The sequence below is a fragment of the Ammospiza caudacuta genome, chromosome 5 (genome assembly GCF_027887145.1).
Source record: "Ammospiza caudacuta isolate bAmmCau1 chromosome 5, bAmmCau1.pri, whole genome shotgun sequence".
NCBI classification, from domain to species: Eukaryota; Metazoa; Chordata; class Aves; order Passeriformes; family Passerellidae; genus Ammospiza; species Ammospiza caudacuta.
The window spans coordinates 16,222,818-16,241,983 of NC_080597.1; the positions used below are offsets into that span (position 1 = coordinate 16,222,818).

Here is a 19,166-nt window from a genome sequence, read left to right on the forward strand (position 1 = left end):
CCAGTATAATAAGAGATTTGAGAGAACTCAAAACTGTTGGTGAAACATAAACTGACAAATGGACAGGAATTAAGCAAAATTCCCGGGCTGGATTCATCACTGTGTTACCACCAGTGTGTGTCCTGCCTGAAACAAACAGGCACAGTTGAAGAGGAGCAGAAAAAAGAAGTTCCTTCTTCGCAGAACTGCTGGGATGACTCCATCAAGACAGACAGCTGGGGAGCTGGAGGGAGCCTCCACAACCTGTGTTCCATTTCTACCCAAGTCTCTCATTGCTCAGGTTTATAACTTGACTGTCTCTCATAACTGAAATATTCAATTTACTTGAGAGAAACAATGAAATAACACAGTGATGACTACAGACCTATCAAAGCATGCAGCCAGCTGTCTTAAACACCTGATATGACTCTAAAACTACTACCAGAGCCTTTCAATCCACAATGTCAGGTTACCTTTTCTGTGGTGTTTGTATTATTGGTTGTATTCTGGAAGCCCTGGACAATGCCAGAAATGCAGAGTGGCCCAGCAAAGCCCAGCAGGTCGGCCAGGTAGCGGAAGGTGCTGCTGAGCAGGATTGGCCGTCCAAAAGCGCTGTACATGGCCAACCAAATGGAGGGACTCCGGTTGGGGTGGTCCTCCACCTTTTTCTGGAAACACAAACAGGTACCCAGTCAAATAAGAGAAACCTCCCAGGCTTTATATGGCATCGTTCCTGTCTGGATGCCCAAAAGGTTCCTGAAAGGTGGTTTAGACCAGGTGAGGCAGCAAATTTGCTGCAATTATCAACAGATTTCCAACGTTCTTCACAGCAATTTCCAATTCTGCCTCCCCTTGGTAACAGCAGTTTCTCACCTCTATATCCCACCACTTTCCTCAACCTGTGAACACAGGAATGCAAGCAAGGATTATCATCCTGGCAGGCAGCCATTGTCCCTTGTCACATGTGTGCTCAGGGAAAGGTCTGGCCTTTCAGCCTTTTGCTCACATGGGTAATCCTGGTTTCATAAGCTGTAAAGGCTTCTGATTGCAGAAAAAATACATGACAATTACAAAAATATTGTTTAATTTGATTTATCTGGATTTTTTCCCATCTCTTTTATGCATTCCATGATGACACACTTCAACCAATAACTGTGCTGAAAAAATGAAAGCAGCGCTCCAGGATGGGAGGGAAGATTAAATCAACCAAGGGTCCTTTCCAGCCTTCAGATCTGTGAATTTACACAGTATCACAGCTCTTGGCTAAAACACCAACCAGCAGATGTGGCTTTGTGTAATCAGAAGAGTTCTGATATCCCCGAGGTCCTTTCAGTTTAACAAAGGAAGAGTTCTACTGACCAGAGCCGTGCTCTGCAGCATGCTTCCTTGCACTTCGGGCAGCAGCTTTTGACACTTTACACAAGCATCTGTCATTTCTCAAGTAGCACAGATGCCTGCAAGCTGCAAGCCAAGCCAAGCTCTCTTGAGCATTCACAGAGACATTTTAAGCACAGCCAAGCAACAACCACCCCCTGCCCCAACAAGTCCACCAAAGAAAAAGCAAATGTGCCTGTATCCTGCCTGGCTGTCTCATATCTTTTTCCCCCCCTCTTTTCTCAGTTTTTCCCTTTTATGTCATTTCCACAGTGAGATGGATTATATGCATGGTGCCAAAAATGTGCAGGTTTATCAGGTGGCTGCCAGAGACTGGGCCAGGCTAGTGCCAAGGAGCTTAGGAAGGAGAAATAAGCATCATGGGGTCAAATTAGAGCTACCATTTCAGAAAGGGGTGAAAAGGAAACTGCTTCCCCTGAGGAGGGAAAGAGCACAAGGGCCTCGTGTGAGTTGCCCAGACAAAAGGCTCTGAATCTGTGGCCTAATGGGTTTTGAGTTTCAGTGCCCTAAAAGGATTCATCACTATCTTCAAATAAATGATTAATAACTTTAACAGCTTGGGAGCAGCTAAGCTAATTAATTAGATAAATGGCTGCCATCTTTTGGGAAAAAAAGTTTATATTGGTCTGGGCATTCAATTAATAGTAAATCTGTTAAATCGCAATGGTTAATCTTTATTTCTCTAACAATTTAATAGCCATTTTCACTGTTACTGCAATTCACACATTGGCCATCACTATATGAAATCTGTTTCCTTTTCATTGGAAAAAATGTTATTAAATTATCCAATTTATTGCAAACCACTGGCTTTTCTTCTTTTTTTTAAATCAGGAATTTGTATTAGCTGAAGCATGTAACGGGAAGAGGGGAGAAAGACCTTTCTCTAATAATTCCTTCTCCAGAATGGTCCTTGAATGTTACAGGCTTGCATAGAATGTTGTGGTATTAATTAACCAGTCTGGGATGCTGTTCTCAGCTGTGCCACTTGATTTGGTTTTCCTTGTCTTTGTCAACTTCCTTTCAAATTCCTGTAATTTTCTCTACCTTGGACACTCCACAGTTGGAATAAAGGGCAGTGAGAGAGTGCTTTATGATAAATCAAGTCACCTGTAAGGTGTGCCTCAGTAAATATGGAAATCTGACTGTTCCCATCATTCTGGAGCTGGCAGTATAAGCCTGGTGCTGAAGGACAATGCCCTGTCCCTGTGATTGATAGTTAACACAATTTCATTCCTCCTTTTCTTGGCCCTAATGGCTAAAAGCCATAGAGGCACATGAATAGCCTAGACATAGGAAACTAACAGTCCTTGAGTTTAAAAATTGATTATTCTATTAAATGCCCAAAAGAAAAGTTTTCTATTGCCCATCAGGACAAATTATACAGCATTCAGGCTAGTGGGGTAAACCAAATGTAATATCAATGTGCTAAATCTATTTTTGGATATGTGATATATGATGCACTGATATGTGGTGTGAAACATTTAGCCTGCTTCAATAGAAACTGAAACAAAAGCCAAGCAACAGTTCTGGAGGTTCACTTTTTTGGGGGGGGGGGGGGGGGGCGGGGGCAAGGGATGTAAATGGAATTATGTGAGAATTGATACTATTATTTCCATTTTCATAGCATGAAGAAGAGATAGCAAGACAATGTCTTGTGAGCTATCTCAAAGGCACTTCACAATACAGAGTATTCAAGGTCGTGTTCAGCTTCTTTCATTAAGGTATGAGAAGAAGAGTTTGGGCAGGAACAGGAGTTTTTTCTCTGCAGGGCTATGGAGCACAGCTGAGATCTGCAGGCACAGGCTGGGGTAACCCCACTTAATCCAGAGGGGGCTGTGGGGCTCCCCTCACCAGCAGGAGATTAGTGTAAAATACACACTTGGAGCAGAGGCAGTGGCATATCACCTCCTCCAGACTGCAGACCACACTCCAGTCTGAAGAATTTTCCTAATTCTGTGGCTGTTTTCTGGCCCACCCAGGCACAAGCCAATGCATTTCTCCACAGGAAGTGAGTCCCACTGCCTGGCTCCATGGATTTGCTTTAGCCATTTGGTTTACTTTAACTTTATCTACAAAATACCAGTTTACTTCAGGGTTGCAGCCTGTTTTAGAATAGTAGCACAAATGTGGTAGAGGCTGTGGTAATCTCAAGGCCTTAAACAACTACAGAACACAAAATACCTGATGTAAGGCAGCATCAGAAATGTGTGACTGCATATGTAACATTTATGCATCTATATGCGCATGATATGCACTGAGGGAAGCTACACACTGAAAGTTTGTGCTCATGCACAAGAGAAATGCATATTTACCTTGCCTTTTGGCATCTGAACTGCATTTTTGTGCAGGCACAGACAGTACCTGCAGATGTGAATGAGCTACAGACAAATGCTGGCACCTAGCTGTCGTGCCTGTCAAGAATGGCACAGACTCAGGTCCTTGGGGCACACAGGTTCATATCTCTCTTTTGCCTCTTTAAGGGTTTAGGTACCTTAAGAAGCTGGTCTAAGGGATGCACCTCTCCTAGGCTGCTGTGTAAAGCTGAGTTCCAAAAACTCAGCAGCTTTCTGCCTAAAGCAGCAGGATATTGATCTCTGGTCTCTGTAATCCACAACTGCAGAAGGAAAAAGAAGCAACCTATACCTATTAAGGTATAAACAATTGTACTAATAATTGTTTCATCTCAGAAGGCACAGAAAGGAGCCTGCAGCTCCATTAGCTGCTGGGAGCAAAGAGCTGCCTAAATGCATCCAGAAGTTTCCCTGCAAAATCCTGTCCTACCCAGAGAGTTTTCCCAACCATGCTTTCTGTACTGGGTCTGGCTCAGATGGAGTTAATTTCCTTCATCACAGCCTGTATGGTTCTGTGTTTGGGACTGGTGACTAAATCACTGCTAAGACACCAGTGTTTTGGCTATTCTTGATGTGTGGTTTTGTCTATTTTTCTGTCTAGAAAAAAAAAAGGTGAAAATGAGTGTTTCCAGCTGCAACTATGGACAGAACGTCTTACAGTTTCAAAAGTAGCTAAGATTTAAACAAATCTTTCACTGTTAAAATCTAGCAAGTGATCAGTCTGTTGTGGTTTTAGTTTCCAGTTGCACTCAGTTTGGCAACTCTCTCCTGCTATAAATTCACTTAAAACCAAACAGTAACTATTGGATTGGAACTTCCTACGCCAATGTTTCACCTTGGAACAAACAGTCCTAAGTTAAAAATTCCTAAAATGAGGATTTGATGAAAGCTGAAGAAATTCAAAGTGATACTTTGGCTTTCTAAAGCTGAACAGTGACATGGACACCTGTTATTACCTTTTGCTCCTCATAGGCTTCTTTGAGACAGACGTAATTTGTCAGTGCTCTCATTGCAATTGGCAGCTTCCCAATGGCCTTCAGGTCCACAGGTTTCTTGTGAGCAGAAATAATGAGAGTATTCATCCACCAATAAGTTGCCTTTGAGAGCAAATTGACAAATGGCTGCAGGAACCTCACCCCCAGATCCTGCAGATCCTCTGGAGGCTTTACTTTCTGAGGGTTCATGAAAAACACGTACCTCTGCAAAGGAGAATACAGACAAACACAGGCTCAGAAATTATCTTAATGATAGTAATTTTTAGTAAAAACTATGTGTAAGACAACCACAGTCTCAAATTTACTTTTAAAGGTAACTATATGTGGAATTTGTATGTAAATAGGAGCATTTCCATTTTGACAGATAACTGGCAAACAATTGAGCAACACTGGACAAGGATACTGTTCTGAACCCTATCAGTACCACCTATCTCAAGCTGAAAAACAGTAAAAATTAAATACTTGGAAATAATTTTATTTTAAATTATCATGGGCAAGAACTTATGCTAACCTAAAGATTCACTACATAAACAGTTCGTTAGCACTAACACAGCACATATTTTATAGATTGCACCCACCTATACCCTCCTCATGTGCACAAATATGCATCTATCTACACAAATATGTGTGCACTTTGTGAGGATAGACGCACACACACCAAGCCCAGGGGATATGTCAAGGACATACATTTTAAAGAGATTTAAATCACCACTGATATCCACAGAATTAACCAAACCTTTATGGCTAAGCTAAACTTGGGCCTAAAATTGACACAAGCCAGAATTCCTGGGACTAAGGAGCCATCTTCACCTCTATGATGCCACTGATATTTTTCTAGATCCTGAGGAGAAGGCACATACCCTGACTCGGATGACATTGATCTCCACAGCCATCAGCAGCCCATAGAGGATGACCATGATTCCAGTGATGCAGAAACGCAGCTGAGAAAAAGGCACCCCATCCTGGCAGTATCTGACAAGCTTGATGGTTTTGGTGACAAAGGCCATTATCCAGTAAAGGAACAGGGCTGTAAAATAGGTGCATGTGCACAATTTAAAAATAAATCAATAAATAAGTGTAACTACAGCATTTTAGCTTCCATGGCTTGATATGGTGCACCATATCAAGTGATCCTCTCTGTCACCAGTCACTGTTTTCTTTCCTGGGCCACAGTCCTTCAAACAGATCCACAATGGCAGATCTTCACATAGGTACAAAACTCCACTGAAGAGGACTTAATCTGAAGGGGAACTTTGTTCTTATAGTGAAGGAAAAGGCACACAACTTGACAAAAGTCATATTGCCTCTCAGAAAAAGCAGAATGCGTCCCAGTGAGAATATGGAAATGAGCTCATTTGGAAAAAGGGTTTATGGATTTTAGTGTTAGCCTGCATCCTGGCTGGTATCTGTCAGGGCCTTGTTCAGGTGGTTGAGGTACAGGCAATTTGTACTATGTACTTGTATGGAACATTATTCTGTCACATCTGGTCTGACCGTCTCCTAACTGACAGACCAGATGGGATAATCTTGGAATCAGCTGCAAAATATGTTGAGAAAGAGCAGCATCTGCACAGGAGTTTGTGGTCAGATCATTATTCAAAGTGGCCTTTTGAAACAGCCCTTTTGAATGCAGACAAGTTTTTCCTCAAAATTATCAACCATGTTAAAAAATACCCAAAAGCTCATGATAGAAATGACACAGGCATGCAAGGCTTTCTCTTTTGGAATAATTTTAAAACTAGTTTTCAATGTGTACCTTATGAAAGGTGCAATAACTCCTATGATACTACCATCTCTGCAAGAGCAGAGAGTTATTCCTCTCTGTTTTAATATTCTCACACATTCCACCATCCTCCTCGACCTACACAAGCTGAGTTTGGCTAAAATACTGGGATTTGTAAGAGGACATAAATATCAGACGTAGACTTACCCAGCAGTAACTTTGGAAAGTTGGATGTTTCAATATTATGGTAATAGACTATGGATACAGTGGCAGCCACAAATCCCATTATAGCTGGTAGAAAGAGATGCAGGTGGCGAGATTTCATTTGTCTGAAAATAAAAACAATATAAATTAGTGAATTTAATGCCTTTTTTCACAATTGTGTGAAACCATAAGTGTTTTGCTAATCTATTGAAGAGGACAAACACGAATTTCTAGAGACAAAAATATTTTTGTCCTCATGAGTGCTTAACTTTGACCAGTATTTTCTTGCTATAATAGCCTGAGAGAAGAATAAATGTTAACAACGGCTTCACCTTCATCCCATTAAAACCTGGATAGTTCACAAAAGGATTCTATGAACTTTCTGGGGTAAAACTTCCTCATGCCTTACTAGCCAGCTTAACAGACATTAACACTGTACATTAACAAATGCAATTAGCATGATTATCCACCAAACTCTGCCACTTACGTGTCGGAAACAATCCCCTCTGCTATTTCACACACGTGCACGAACAGCAGGGTGAACGTCAGGATCCACCGCAGGTTGTGCCCAGGGAAGTGCAGCCAGGTGTTGTGGTGAATCTGCACTTTGGAGCTCTGGCTTCCCCAGCCTGGGAAATGATAGCAAGGAAAGAGAAAGCAAGTCAGTGACTGATCTGCTTATGAGTTTTCTGGGCCACACTTACATGCAATCCATACAAACCCCCTACAGGCTGAGACACTGTGGGTGTTGTTACTAGAAAGATGACCCAGGAGTGTCTCAGTTGCCCCATAATTTAAATAAAACCCGGAAGACAATGAGACAACATTTTTTTCCAAATTACAATCAAAGAAAAGTCCTTCCTGGCCAAGAAAAATTATAAGAAAACAACAACAAAAGAAACAACCCCAAGTGGCACCCTCATACAACAGGGACTGACAAGAGCTGAAGTGATGGCATCCTCACACCTTTCACAGTCACAGAAAGAGCGGGAAAAATTTCCAACTGATATAAAAGTTGCATCCTCAAATGTGGCCTCAAAGAGATGCATTTACTTGAAACAAGTGACATTTATTATCTGTTTCAGGCCTGGCTGGGAGTACAGTCTGAGTGGAAGCTGAACAGTGATTTTACAGCTTCTCTCCCTCAGGTGCAGCCCAGGCCTCTCCATTGCTGGCCCCTCAGAGCTCCCAACACAGCTCCAGAACTCAAATTAAACAAAAAGATTCAACTTCAAGCCTATTTCCCTGTCATCACCTCAGATGTCAGCTGCCCTTTCCAGGCAAGATCCTCTCTGTGGCCAGCAACCCAGCAAGAGGTGGGGCACAGAGGATCTGCGGGAAGGGACAAGGCCTGACCCCAGGCTGGCCTCTGGTGTGGTGAGCCTCGGCCTCCATCTCTTCCCGCACAGGTACGGGGCTGTCCTGACTCAGTGGGCCCAAAAGTCCCTCTTACTGTAAAGCAAGACCTGGAATTCCCTGACAGGCTTCCCAAAGCCTGTAGCGAATCCCAACAACAGCACATTTTGGGGAAGTAAAGAAACCAAACAAAAGGAAACAAAACTAATTCAGTTTAAAACCCAGGATGTGCTTTTGCTACACTAGGATGCAGTGCCTAATTGTGCTTGGAGGCTCACCAGGTGACTCAGGAACACATAAACCAAAACCTAAGTGTATTCATTCTTGGAAACTGTCAGCATTTCACCATTTCATCCTTGGTTAAGACACAAAATTCTTCAAGAACAAATTATTCTCTCTTCTCCATAGCTATCTCAAGCATTTTCTGTAGTTCTCTAAGACTTTCCTAATCTATTGCAAGACTTTCCTAATCTCAAGCACTTTCTAAGTTCTCTAAGACTTTCCTAATCTAATGTGGTTTTCTTTGACCTTGCTCCTGTCTTTGTCTCTCTCAAGATGCTTTTTATTTTTTCTTTGCCCACACATCTGCACAAACACAGCTTATCACCAAATTTCTGGTTTGGAGTCAGTCTATACCATGGACTCCAGTTGGCTTTTAATGCTCTGTTCAACAGTTTGTCCTGATAATTAGCATAAAAATAGAAAACAAAGAATTACATACTTATATAAATAGCACACAATTTAAAATACTATATTGTTTCCTAATATTGTTATGAAATAGAGGGAATGTTCAGTGGCTGCAATACTATTTCAAAAAGAAATGGCTAATACCTCTAAAAAAATTGAAGCAGCACTTAATGTTAGAGTGTTCTAAAATATTATCTTTGCCCTCAGACCTTGCATTGTACTTTCATCAAACACTACTGCACAAAGCCCTGTGCTTCGAGCAGGACCTGCATCTCACCTCAAAGGAAGAGCCAGCACTGAGGTAAAAAATCCAGCACTGTTGGAGAGAGTTTCCATAACCCTGGGGTTTCTTTCTAGTCTTTATAATTTGTTAGAATTTGTTTCTTATTCTCTTGCTTAATTATTTAATTAGTTTTAGTCACTGGATCAGGTCACAGTTAGGTACAGAGTGTTTTAGCCCACAGGTTCCTGTAGCATTTTATTCAACTGCTTTGGAGTCTTTTTGCATGATGAAAGCCCTTAAATATTATGTCCAAATACCATCTCAAATTCAAATCTTCCTTGTGGAAGAAATGCATTCCTGTGCATCTACACATGCAACACCAGGAAAATAACATGGAAGAGCTGACATGGCATTTCTCATGCAGTTGTCAGGAGAATATTTATTTTCACTAATACTTTTGATGGTTATTCAAGTCTCGTAATCTCCTATGATCAGTTAGAATGCCACTGTTTGACCTCTGTGGAAAAGTATTAAATTGTATTTATTTCACCACTGCAAATTAACTGGGATAAAAAGACAACTGTAGAAAAAACTATCATTAGAGTACCAGCTTAGATGGGTTTTTTTACAAGACTATGTGAGTTGAGCCCCTCCACTATCCTACATTCCTCAAGAGAAATTTATCATTTCTTATTTTTTATTTCTGTTGGGGAAAAAATCTCTATTGCTCTACTTTTGTTTACAAATGTTAGCAAAGAAGCAATTGTTCTTTATTAAATATTTCCTACACCTGTCCTAGCATTAGATCCAATGTGAACATTTTGGATATTCTCCGTAATGCAGGTAACTTCAAGGAAATTCACACCCACTGCCCTAAGTCTTCTAATATCTAATAAAAACAAAGGTTGCAAGTTGCCAATTTCAAATCTGAAGAAAACTTCTGCAGAGAGAAGTTTCACAGCAAATTTGGACCTGATCTTTCTGGTTCTCATACATCTCTTCATGCTGATTAGTTCAGATTTATATCCAAAATTCCCACATTTCAGCAGGTTGGCCTCACATCCTCTGGGTGAAGCCATTCTTCCTCTTCTTTTTTCAGAATTCATAAATACAAAGCATCCAATAGTTCCACCGAGCTCATGCAAACATGACTGAGTCTAATCACATGCTCGAGTGTTTGTGGGATGGCAGAGCTCCATGGAATAACTCACCAATGAACAAAATTGGGAAGGTGATAAACAGCAGGAAGACATGAGGGACCAAGTTGAGGGCATCCACAAAGCAGACATTCCTGAGGACACCAGCACTGATGTTGTAGGCTGAGGCATTGTCGTTACCACAAAACGCGAGCCTCATCTCTTCTGGAGGGTCTGGCTACTACAGAAATGAGAGAAATGTTGACTACCAAGAGTGCCAGCATTCCCTTTGGCTAAAGACTAAATAAATATAATAAAGAGAAAAGGAAGGAGCACACTGAACAATCCATAGAGAATAACACAATTGTATTTTGAAAATTACTTTGGGCCTTGTCAAATACAAGTACATTAGAAGGCTGTGTTTATATGACATTAGTATTGTTTATATTTTTATAATATGGTTTATATTTAGCTGCATTCATTATTTAAGTGCTATTTTTAAATACATTATGCTATAACTTCTAGTCCTCACTATAGGCACAAACACTATGCTTCAATAGCTCTGTGAGAATATAAAGAAAGTAGAAGATTTGAAAAATAAGTATTTGCATTTCTCATAACAAAACCCAAGTGGACATAAGTGGACCTGTGTGTTGCTGTTTCTTTGGTGAGCCAAGACTCTCTGTGCAATATCTCCAACAATCTGTTGCTCCGCATTCCCAGTGCAAGCTCTGAACCTTTGCTATTTGTGATCTGGCAGCTTTGCACTCACTAATATTTTCTATTCCTTCATTGTCACATAGAACAATGGCCACACACAGCAGACATTACAGAAAAATGACAAACTCTTAACCAAAGTAAGTGGTACTGAAGATTGCCTATGCAGTAAATAAGCATTTATGTTTGATCCTGAAAACCCTCAAACATGTGCTTAGACTCATCCCAGCAGTCTCTGACTTCCATGACTTCTAGTGAGATTATCTTTGTACACCATGATAAACTCCTGTGTTCGTGCTTGCAGAGCGTGGGCCATAGAGTGACCCAGAGTTATGGCCAGGTTCTGGCTTAAATCAACCTGTGCATCATTTATTATTTCAGTCTTCTGTACAAGAAGATGAAACAGACTGCAAACAAAGCCTTTCCTTGCTCATTTCTTTGCCTGAGACTTACATAGAGCAACACAGTACTGTAGAGTAAGTTGTGGAAACTCATTTATCCACACCCTTTCTCAAATTTTACATGCTAAAACAGAAGGAATGTATTTAATTAGTAAAGCACCTGTCTGCAAGAACGTTGGTATTAATAGGTTTTGAGAATCAGAACAAGATAGGGATGCAGAAAATGTATAAATGCAGTTTAAAAACAAAAAAAAAAGTTAAATAGGGAGAAAAATATTTCCTTCTTTCCTCATATAGTTATTAGTTCTGTAAGTTGTTTAAACAAGGTAATCATAACAAGGTAAGCATAAACTACACAGGTAGTCCCTTAGAGACAGAACAAACATACAGATCTTCACAAAAATATAGAATTCAAATAAGCATTTTAAACCTCTGCTAAACCCCCTGTTAGCTTTTAAGCAAGTTCTTTTTGGATCTGAAAATCACAACCCACATCAAAACCCACCAAAGAAGAGGACTTTCTTTGAAAGGACTGTGATAAATGCACTCCCTTTCCCAAATATATCTGTAGTTTATGGCTGAGATTTACCAGAAGTTAAGCATAACTCGCATTCAGGTACTCACTGTGAGGCAAAAGCTGAGGGTCAACTGACTCAAACTTCAGTAACCACCATCTGCTAACAGTCCATGTGCTGTAACACAATTTGATGGAGATTTTGGCCCATTCTCTATAATGAATAGAGTGATATGACCACTATCATTCTATAATTTTATTTTTATACCAAAATACACTCAAAAGTGCATAAGGCTAGTAACGAAAAATAAGCATTCTGTTAATGTGGGATCTGTCTGAATATATCAAGGAATTATTAGCAAAACAAATAAGGAACTTTTTAAAAAAATCTACACAGAGGTTGTTTGGGTTTAATTTGTGAAAGCTTGACATGTCTTCTTCAAGGGAAACATAATGATAATGGTAATCTCTTGAAAATCAGAAGTGCTGTTTCCTCATTTTTATCGAAGGTCAGAAGTCCAAGGGAGTTCTGCTGGGAATTTTCCTCCCTTTCCCACAAGGATGACTCTCTTCTGAGGCAGCATAAGATGCTGTTGTGGTCTAGTGGTTGGAGTGGTACTGAAAGGCAGGAGAATCCTGGGTTCAGATGACCACTGAATCATTTACTCCCTGTGTAGCTTTTGGCTTCTAGTCAAAAATCAATCTGGGAGAAAGGATGAAAACCACATCCAAGGGAAGCTAAGGGAACTGTTGTTTTTTTCCCATTTTTCTGGAAAGGAAATAGAATAGAGGTGACAAATATTCAAGTGAAAGACTATTAACTGCATGAAGAGTGTTTTCTCTTAAGTGGAGACCACCATCAGTTTGCAGAGGTTTCCTATCACACCTCAGACAACAGTTGCTAAAAGCCCTCATGCCAGATGCACCTTTGAAGAATCACATTTGAATCTTCACAAGAATGTGTGCTGGGCCTAGTCCTGTGATGGAGTATCACAAACAGTATAGTATGGAGGATCTAGTAACATTCTTAAAACCAATTGTCTTTTGCACATTGCCAGGACTGAGGTCCTATTAATTAATACTGATATCTACAGACAGTGCACATCATACTGGTGGTCTTTTTCAAGAGAAGGTAAGGGCAGTCTATTCACAATACTTCGGTTCATTTCTAAAAAAGAGAAGTAGAATTTAATTGCCTTCTCCTAAAAAGAGAGAGAAAATCAAGCTTAAGTTGGTTAGTTTGCAAAACTTCCCAGAAAATAAAAAAGATTACATGGCAAATGAAATGAGATAGGGCAATTGACACTAAATTCCTAAGCTTTTTTTATCAGAAAACCTCATAATGAATCAGTTTATCCAGTGACCATATTCATTAAACTTCCACAGGCTTAAAATCTATGAAAATATTCTGATCAGTGTGGTGCTGTTGTGCTGCCCCAATGTAGCTTTGGCCTCATAAAATGCCAAATTATAAAATGTACAACTTCCCTGTTTAACAGCACTCAGCTCAGGACACACATCCAGTACAGTCTGGCACTGATAGGGAATGGAGGAGATAAGAACTGTGGAAGCATTAATAGTCCAGTGAGCCTTCCTTCCTCCCTTCCCTCCTTTCTTCCACCCATTTTTCCATTTCCACTGTGCTGGGAATGAGCTGTGGCTGGAAGTGGAGGATTCATATTCTGCATCTGTTGGCATGTCCCACATTTCATAACACCTGCTGCTGGCAGTTCTCTGGATCTTCAAGAACGGTGTATGAAAACACCCTGCACTACCTTAGAGCTCTGAGAAATAATGTGATCTCCAGTGTGCCTTGTGGAGGGACAGGAACCACTCCATCCTTCCCTTCCCATCCATTTCTGGTTCAGAAGGCAGATCCCACACACCCTCCACAGTTTTGTTACTCAAACCGCCGGACCTTGCTCTGTTTTTTGGAAAACTTAGATACAGAGGAGACTCTGGAGGTGGAGACATGCACAGAACCATCACCCCCTGGAATAAATCATGTAGTGTAGTTCCTGCCTCTTGGCTCAAGTTTCCTAGATAAGGAAAATATACTGGATGAAGTTTTGCTGATATCAAAGGGAGGATGCTTTGCATTTACAGTCAATGCCCTTTGCTTTGAAGCTGAAATTAGCCATTGCTTTCTGCAGCATCAGGGCATGCCTCCAGAAGCTCATTTCCATTAGCCTCAAAGTTTAACAAGCTGAGTTCTTCTCCAAAGAAGGACAGAAAGAAAGCCCCTAAGGCAGAAGAACAAATCTTTGATTTCTCTAGACAGTACAGGGTATTTTTCAACAATGCTTTTGCAGTTCCACTAAAAATAACAAGAGTTGGACCATGACAAGTTTTCAGATGCAATCTCTCATCCAAGAAAACAGTGCAGCCCTCAGTCTTTTTCAAATAAAAATTTGATAATATAATGGCAAAATTTCTTGCGCCCACACTCAGATCCCATGGTTGGAAAGTACAGTGTAGCTACAGAAGGACACATTTTTAGGGCTGCAAACAGATTAAGCTTCAGGCTAATTAAAGAGTCAAAGTTGCACCTTTAAACAGCATTTCAGTATTGCAATTTAAAGAGATTCTAAGAATTTTAAAGAGTTTTAAAAGGCCTCAGCTACACTGACTTTTAATGAGCCCTAGTTTTGAAAGCTTTCACTCATAAAACTGACCCTGGAAATTAAGACAGTTTGAAGATCTTGTTTGCAGTTACCCAGTGAAAGAGAGAAAAGGTACCATGCCCCTCTTTCTCTACAATCGTAAGATTTCATGAAATTAAATGAAAATGTGAAAATTAAGAACAATAAATTAAAAACAAAAAAACAAACCACAAAATAAAGCCAAACCATGAAGAATTAAAGAATTGCAGTTGTGCTTACTGTTGTAACTCACTGAAAACTGTAGCAGGAAAGGAAGATGGAACACTTCTATGACTGACCACTGATCAAATTTGGTTCCCTCAATAAAAGTTAAACTATTAAAGTATTCTTTCTTTGGCTTTTACTCTACTAGTAAGAAAATTCTGGGCTTCAGTCAGAACTACATCTGTAGAGAGGGAAAAAGAGGTATCTTGCCCATGTGGGGAAGTGCTGTTTGTTTCTCTCCACACTGAGCTTTATGCAAGTACATAACTAAATACACTGAATACTTATTCTGTATTTTCCATCAAAAAATGACAGAATGTTAATCACACAGAACAGCAAAACTTTTAATGCTGAAGATCTTTGAATTAGGCCTAAGCAAATGAGAATACAGAGCTCACTCAAGTTTTCCCACCCTGTGGTCAAAGGTGATTTTCTCCTTCACAAAAATGAGGAGGCAGACTTTTTAGGCCACAGTATGTATGTGGGGAGAGATCAAAGAGGTAAAACTGGGCTGCAGAGCCACAGGAGGAGAAATTTGAAGAGATTTCTGTTGTAACAGGGATGGAAGAGATTAAAGCCTTTAATGCTCCAACTCAATGCATTCCAGAGCAGCAGCTGCCCTCCTACACCTGCCAGGACCCTTCCTTGGGAACACTGGAAACAGCACTGCCTGGAAGGGTACACAGGTGAATTAAGCAGCAAAGCCAGATGGGTTTATCACCTTCTGCAGTCTGCCTGCCTTGCTGTGGGCTCACAGTCCAGCAGAGAGCCACACAAGCATAGTTCAGCCTCACAATTAACAGTCCTAGTCAATGTGGCGCTGTTCCCAAGACAAGAAGCCCTGTTCACATCAAGCTCAGCATCACAGCTGAACTTCTGCAGTTGTCCTAATTTAATTCCCAAGCTGGCTTATGCAGGACTGTCTCAAGGACATAAACACAGGAGAAATGTCCAGCAGCCTCTCAGCAAAACTTTATCTGTGGGGCCCAAAGGAAGGGAGAGGCACTGGAAAACAAAGGCCTCTTCCTTTCATATGCATTGACCTTTCTCTAAGCTCATGCTCAGGTTGGAACCTTTGGAGTTGAAAGCTTCTCTACAGGAAGATGGCTTTGACTGGCCAACAGCAATGTCTGAACAAAATGGGAGCACTCTAACTGCCACATTGAAAACAGAAATTGTGTAACCTAAAAGTGAATACTCTGGAGAAAACAGATGAAGGGTTAGAATGTTATTTTGAAATTTGTTGGTCATCTGCAGTTATCGAACCACTACTTCTCATCAGGTAGCAGCAGCCATTCAGAATAACTGTTGAGGGGCTCATAAACTTATTTAAAAAGACAACGTTATTCATAGTCATTGCAAAAAATGGCTTTCCCAGAGAAAGTGTCACTTGCTTTTGAATACAGTAGGCCAACAAGTTATGCTGGGGCAACTGCAGCAATGTGGGTACATCACAGTTTGCTTCACTGCTAATTACAGCAGGAATGTTACACTTTATTATAATATTGCCAAGCATACTAAGTTTAATCTATCATTTCAGACATGGAAATGTAGTAATGGGACAAAGATCATCTGATAACAAGCATGTGCCATCTGAGGTTACCAGCTACATTCAGCAACCCAGCAGGAGTACCAAGTGCCAGGTAATTTTTTGTTTTAACACTTGTAGGCTGGAAGGCCTTCGTCTTTCTAAGTTACTGTAAAATTACTCACTTTAACTTCTGTCTTTATGAACTCTACAACTCATCAGAGATTCTCAGAGGTGGTTTTTCCTTCTCCCTTTGAGAATGGCCTGTGCAGAATAGTCAATATGAGCTAAAGCCATCAGCCAAACTTCACAGAGGAGGGGAAAGAACAATTAGGAGGATGGGCCCATGGTGGTACCAGTGGAAGGTAAATTTCAGCTCTCCTTTACATCATTTGGGAATCTGATTCCCGGTTGGTTTACTTTATTGAGGATGTGAACTATCTAAACAGCAGTTCACCCTTCAATGAAATAGCTAAAAAACCCCTCATGTCCTTTAAGCATTTAAATTTTTATGCTAGGGTCCACGTTACTGGCAAGTTAAGACTTCCTGGTTTTAGGCTAAGGTGGACAGATACAGTCATAAGAGAATAAACAGAAAACAGAACAAAAGTGATTCATGAACAAATATTCACTGTGAAGAGAAGTTTTGGGAAGAAAGAAAATAGGTCAAAGTCGTAAACATGGAAATGACAAAACACTGAACCTAAACACTCACAAATCTCATTTTAACAAGCATAAATGGGCAATCTCAGGGCACTAAGCCAGTTCATGAGATATATTTTCCATAAGCAATTCTGAAGAAGACAATGGGAAAATGGTAGATAATCTAAATTTCCATTAAAATTATGAGAACATCCTCACCAAGTGCAAAACTATAAGATTCCTAATTAAAGACAATTTAAGTACCTTAAGGGTCTTTTAAAGTGGACTTAAAAATCTTCATATTCAAGAGTTTGATCTTACCTGAATTATCACTCTGATCGTCATGCTCTGCAAGGTACTTATGACTACAAAAAAAATATGAGTATAAGTACACTCCTCAGGTGGAGCTTGTTTGGGGGAATAAGAATATTTTGAAAACATTTATTGCAGTAGTTCTGTTGTCCATACTTAAAAAAAAAATATATAAATTGATAGTTGCACTTCCTAATATATCTGTTTACAGAGCATACTTGTGTCTCAGTTCAGATCAAATTTCATTTTGGCATAGATAAAATGTGGATTATATGCCCATATATACATATAAACATGTATGTATATACATATGTGTATGCATATAGGTGCAGGGTGAAGAAAATACTCAGAGTTTTACAAAAGTACTTAGTTCTTATCTTCTGGATAAATCACAAAAGTAAAATTTGTCTTTCCTTCTGGAATTTCCCATAGTAAATTTTAACTAAGGACAAATGAATAATTTATAGCTTTGAATGGAAGGCCTAACTCTGAGGTTTTCCACAGATTTTAGGTTAGTGCTCTGAATATTTTTCCTTTCTAGGTTGAACCCTTCTAGTTTGCTCTTCTTACCTTCCTAAAAGCACTCTAACTCAGTGCTGCTGAGCTAACGGCAGAAAGCACTGTCCCTTTAAAATCTATTTTATCAAAAACGACCCAATACAAAATACAATTTTCTTTTTATTCCTTATTTAAGCTGTGACCACCTATGCTCTACAGACCCCTCTTCCTTGCTAAGCGCTGTCCCAGTTCCCCTGGGCCTCAGGATGATGAGTTACCTCTGGTGCTTGTCAGCATTCGCAGCGCTAACTGCCGTGTGCCACAGCCTGATCCAAACGGTGCTGAAGTCAATGCAAAGAATCTCATTGACTTCGGGAGCCTTCTGGATCAGGCTCCAAACACAGGGAAAATCACAACGGCAGTGCTGCTAAACAGGCTATTGGCACTGCAAAGCATTTCACACAAACATCTGCAGTGGTCTCACACATCTAAATACATCGCTTTTTTTTCTTTTTCTTTCTTTTTTGGAAAGCTTCTCCACACAATGCAATCCCTAACACCAGCGTGCTACGCTGCCTGCTGTAAAACCTTCGACTTCACATTGCCAAGACAGGACAGTTTAAAAAAAGAAACATAACCCTGTGAACAGCAGCAAAGAAAACATCAGCAGGAGGGGACGGTAAAGAGAGAACGCCTGCGAATGAAAAAGGAAAAAGAGATTGGAGTTGTAATCCCAGGAAAGAACGAGGAGCAGCCCTGTCCCACAGATATAAAGGGAAGGAGGAGGAGGAGGTGGTGGTTAGTGGGAGATAATGGGGGGAGGGTCATCGCATGCCCCGTTTGGTTGCTGAATGTTAGATCAAACTCTGCAGCTTACCTTTGTAAACACAACCCCAAAATACAACCCAAAGTGTCACTCGGTTGCGCTATGTGATCAATATCATCCCGATGGCAGGATTTTCCTCCACTTAGTGAAGCCGCTCCAAGCCCTGGAGTGGATTATTTTTAGGCTGGTGATGGGAAGATCAGCTGCTGCCTCCTATCGAGTTTCCAAAGTGCACAAACTCTTCTTGCCTTTCTCATACGCTGAAGGGGGCAGGAAACTGGGAAGAGACAGGCAAGCAAAAGCACCAATTTTTCGCCTCCTGAAGCTACAGTCCCCTGGGATTTCTTCTGCTTGCTTTTATTTTCATTTTTCCCTCTCTGGAGCAGTAAGATTCCAAGAAGCTGCATTGCAGCACATGGACTACTGGCAGATGGCTATTCTGAAGTAATTGATTTAGACAAGGTAGTCTAACTTTTGGCAGGCTTGCAGAAATTCAGCTTTTGATTTCTATGTAATTAATCTTGGATAATTTGAATTTGACAACATAGTTTTGCATGTCTTCCACTGTATTAAGCAGAAAAGTCTACTCAGTTATTTTACTTTACTCACTTACCTAAGTCCCTCCAGCTCTTCTGCTTAAAATTCTGACCACATCTCGCTTTTTGATCCACAGGTCTGCTTCTTGTAAAATGCCTTTTTAAATACTTGAAATAAAATTCCAAACTAATTCGATGCTCATACCAGGAATATAGTTTTCAACACAATAGCCCTTATTTACATGGGATAACATTTTTTAGTTGCAAGATCCATTA

General features: G+C 40.4%; 1 protein-coding gene across 1 annotated transcript in view; it reads right to left on the reverse strand.

The window, feature by feature from the left end:
- The window catches only part of ABCC9 (ATP binding cassette subfamily C member 9), a 70,686-nt gene extending 52,201 nt beyond the window's left edge, over positions 1 to 18,485 (reverse strand). Inside the window, exons 1-9 of the mRNA XM_058805855.1 lie at positions 18,406 to 18,485; positions 17,040 to 17,083; positions 11,792 to 11,895; positions 10,125 to 10,287; positions 7,135 to 7,276; positions 6,651 to 6,772; positions 5,581 to 5,747; positions 4,682 to 4,924; positions 453 to 647 (exon numbers count right to left, since the gene is read on the reverse strand). Coding sequence (XP_058661838.1) covers positions 453 to 647; positions 4,682 to 4,924; positions 5,581 to 5,747; positions 6,651 to 6,772; positions 7,135 to 7,276; positions 10,125 to 10,269 — 1,014 coding nt within the window. The 5' untranslated portion in view covers positions 10,270 to 10,287; positions 11,792 to 11,895; positions 17,040 to 17,083; positions 18,406 to 18,485. The remainder of the gene's footprint in view (positions 1 to 452; positions 648 to 4,681; positions 4,925 to 5,580; positions 5,748 to 6,650; positions 6,773 to 7,134; positions 7,277 to 10,124; positions 10,288 to 11,791; positions 11,896 to 17,039; positions 17,084 to 18,405) is intronic.
- Between the last annotated feature and the right edge of the window lie 681 nt (positions 18,486 to 19,166).